Here is a 3,111-nt window from a genome sequence, read left to right on the forward strand (position 1 = left end):
TCCACGTCCGGGATGCTGGCATCTGGTGCCAGCCAGTCCCACAGTGCCCCGCTGCGAACATCCCCCAAGTTCACCTTCACCTTTCATACCCATCTCTTCCCTCTTAGACCAAATCACCCTCCTCTCTTGCTTGAAATTCCGTACTGAGCCCCACCCCTCTGTCGGAGTTGCTGCCTCTGGCTAGTCCGCTGTCCACTAAAATAGCCAGAACAAATCTGTTTACAAATATCAACCACACCAGTCTTTCCTCTGCCTAAAACCCAAGATTCTTAGAACGAAAGCCACTCTCCTTCCCATGGCACCCATGCCTGCTGTCGCTTTATCACGTTCTGTGTCTCTGACGTCCCGTCGCCTTCGCTGTCTTCACTGTCTCTGCTCTGGCTACAGCGGACTTGTTTTCGGTCCTCAAGGAGATCAGAATTATTCAGGACGCCGGGCCTGTGCCCTCGCTCTTATTCATCTGGAACATACTTTCCCTTCGTTTTTGCACAAAAAACTCATTTTTTTCATGTTAATGTTATTTTTAATGAGATTAAATATTGAACTATATAAACTGGGCACATAGGGGAGGTGGGGAAGGAAGATGCCTTCTGGGAATTTCTGTTTTCGGGGGAAAGGCAGCAAAGAGTGGGCAGGCAGGGGGAGGCGAAGGCTTTGCTCTCAACCATCTGTAGTGTGGGCTCTGCGGTCAGGACAGGGAGATGGGGGATGGGGGATTGGCACGTTGGGGTGGGGGCAACGCTGTGTCAGGGCGCTGTGCTGGGGCAGAGCAGGAGTCAGCGACACCGGGGCAGGTGTGGAGGTCTGAGTCTCAGGACACTGGGGGCCGGGCCCTGATTCCTGGCAGCCAAGGCGAGCAGCGGGCTACGCGTCCTGGGGCGCGAACGAGCCCCTGCTGACGCCGCTCTGGGCCCCGGGGGAGGGCGTGAGGCCACGGCACTGCCACACCGTCTCCCCGCTCTGCGGCTGAGGCTCTGCGCCCTGCGCTGGCACTGTCCCCACGGTAGGGTCGGCGACAGGCAGCGAGGGCCGCACGTCAGGCCCGGGGGCGGTCTCCTTCTTGCAGACGTTGTGGCCCCAGGAGCGGTGGCTTTGGTCCAGGGGCCCTGGCTTGGGCACGAAGGAAGGGACCACCCCGTTTTTGATGAGGGGCTTGAAGGCGGAGGGCCTGGGCCCCGAGCCCGGGGTTCTGCTCGCGCTTTCGGGGGTCTCAAACCACAGCGGCCCGTCGAACCGCCTGCTCCCCTTCCTGCACTGGCTCAGGGCCTTCAGCACGGTCTCCCTGGCGCAGGGGTCCGGGCGCCCCGCACAGCGGGCCCCCTGCGCGGGGTTTGCGCGGCCGCGCTCCGGACGCGTGATCCTGACGGTCACCGGGCTGCAGGCCTGTCCGGGGTGCCGGGCACTCCACAGCGGCCGTCGCATGGGACTCTCCCAGGCGCAGGTCCCCGAGGGCTTGGCTAGAAGGCGCTTCCACGTCCCGGTGGCCAGCGTCCCGGCCTTGGCTGGCTCCCGGTCGGGGAAGGGTCTGGTGTGGACCCGGCGCCTCCTGTGGACGCCGTTCTGGGCCGCGGCAGGGCCAGGCCACGGGTCGGGGGGCCCCTTCCCCTGGGCGAGGGGCGGCAGCGCAGGCTGGGGCGAGCTCAGGTAGCCGCCCATGGGAGCGGGGAGGGGCCTTCAGGTAGGGATTCGACTTCCAGAAGTTCCCGATGCCTCCGGACGTGGCTGCATGTGAAGCGCCCAGGGCTCGGCGACCGTTGGCATCTGGGCGCAGAGCGCGCGAGCCGGGGCGCTGGAACCCTCCGCACCCTCGTCTGCGCGCGGGGCAGGAGCCCGGGACGCAGGCGGCGTCGGCTGGCGCAGCGGCAGCCTCTGTGCGCCTGGCCGTCTGGAAGCCTCGGCCTCCGGCCTCCGCGCCCGCTGCTGGCAGCGGGAGTGTGGCTTGGGCGAGCGGGGCTCGGCTCGCTTTCTCACCTTCTCGCACCGTGTGTATTGCTATCTCTTTCGCATGCTCTACAATTCACTCGTTCAAAGTGTGCAGTCTGTGCTTTTGGTACAGTCACACATACGGCACCCAGCACCACACTCGACTTAAAAACATTTTCGTCAGCTCGCGCCCGACAGCTGCCACCTTCCTCGGTCCCCATCCCGACCCCGCCCTGAGCATCCATTGTCCCGCTTCCTCTATATAGACACAGGTTTTCCTATTGTGGACTTTCATACAAATTGAGTGAGATAATACGGGGTCCTTTGGGACCAGCTTCCTTCGCTCAGCGTGATGTTTCGAGCCCCGGGATGTTCCCGCGTTATCCCCGCATATGGATATACGGCGTTATCTTTCGCCAGCTGATGGACATTTGGGTTGTTTACTCCTTTAGTTTATTATGAATAATGCTGTTCTAATCATTCATTAGAAAATTCTGTATGGACTAATGTTTCATTTCTCTTGGGTGTATAGCTAGGGTCATCGGCGTGTCACACGGAAACTCTGATGAACTTTTTGAAGACCCGCCAGACTGTCCCCCGCAGCCTCTGTACTATTTTATATCCTTTTCAGCGGCACTACCTCTGTTTCTGGACTTGACATTTAGAGGGAGAAAGTACAATGATTCCTGCAGTTCATAAAAATTGCAGATAGGGTATTGACAGAAGGCCACTCTCTTTTGTTAATATAAAAACTGAACATCATTCACGCGAACGCTCTTTCAAGGAAAAATAACTTGCTTTTGTTTCGGTAAATGTGATGCACGTGTTATTCTCCTAGAATGCCTGGTAATGCAGTTCCGTGCAATCTGCCTCCTCTTAGGGAATCAAGGACAGCGGGCTCCCATTTATATTTTAACACTGACAACACCGATCGTATGAAGGCTGTCCTATAATTTTAAGCTTCCATACATTTATATATAGATTCTCCTCTCTTTGAACATTACTGCAATTTCTTTTTTCCCCTCATTTTTACTGGTCATCTATATATACACAGCAGAATGATTCCCATTTCCAACTAACAGTTGAAAAGCATCTGACTACAAAAACAGTGTTTGATGAAGTCTGGACGTCTGTTCAAGGAGGTGTGAAGCAAAATGTGCTCCAGAACATTCCTCAAAAGCATGTGGA

At 57.1% G+C, this 3,111-nt stretch overlaps 1 protein-coding gene across 1 annotated transcript; it reads right to left on the reverse strand.

Annotated features, from left to right (window-relative positions):
* Nucleotides 1–864: 864 nt before the first annotated feature.
* LOC105303007 (POM121-like protein 12) lies at nt 865–1,656 on the reverse strand. Its single transcript, XM_011376318.1, has one exon. The coding sequence runs from the start codon at nt 1,654–1,656 to the stop codon at nt 865–867; it is 792 nt and encodes a 263-aa protein (XP_011374620.1).
* Between the last annotated feature and the right edge of the window lie 1,455 nt (nt 1,657–3,111).

Source organism: Pteropus vampyrus, unplaced genomic scaffold, assembly GCF_000151845.1.
Source record: "Pteropus vampyrus isolate Shadow unplaced genomic scaffold, Pvam_2.0 Scaffold293, whole genome shotgun sequence".
NCBI classification, from domain to species: domain Eukaryota; kingdom Metazoa; phylum Chordata; class Mammalia; order Chiroptera; family Pteropodidae; genus Pteropus; species Pteropus vampyrus.

Excerpts from the sequence above, each read along its gene's own strand:
- LOC105303007 (XM_011376318.1), bottom strand. The coding sequence starts at position 1,656 with ATGGGCGGCTACCTGAGCTCGCCCCAGCCTGCGCTGCCGCCCCTCGCC.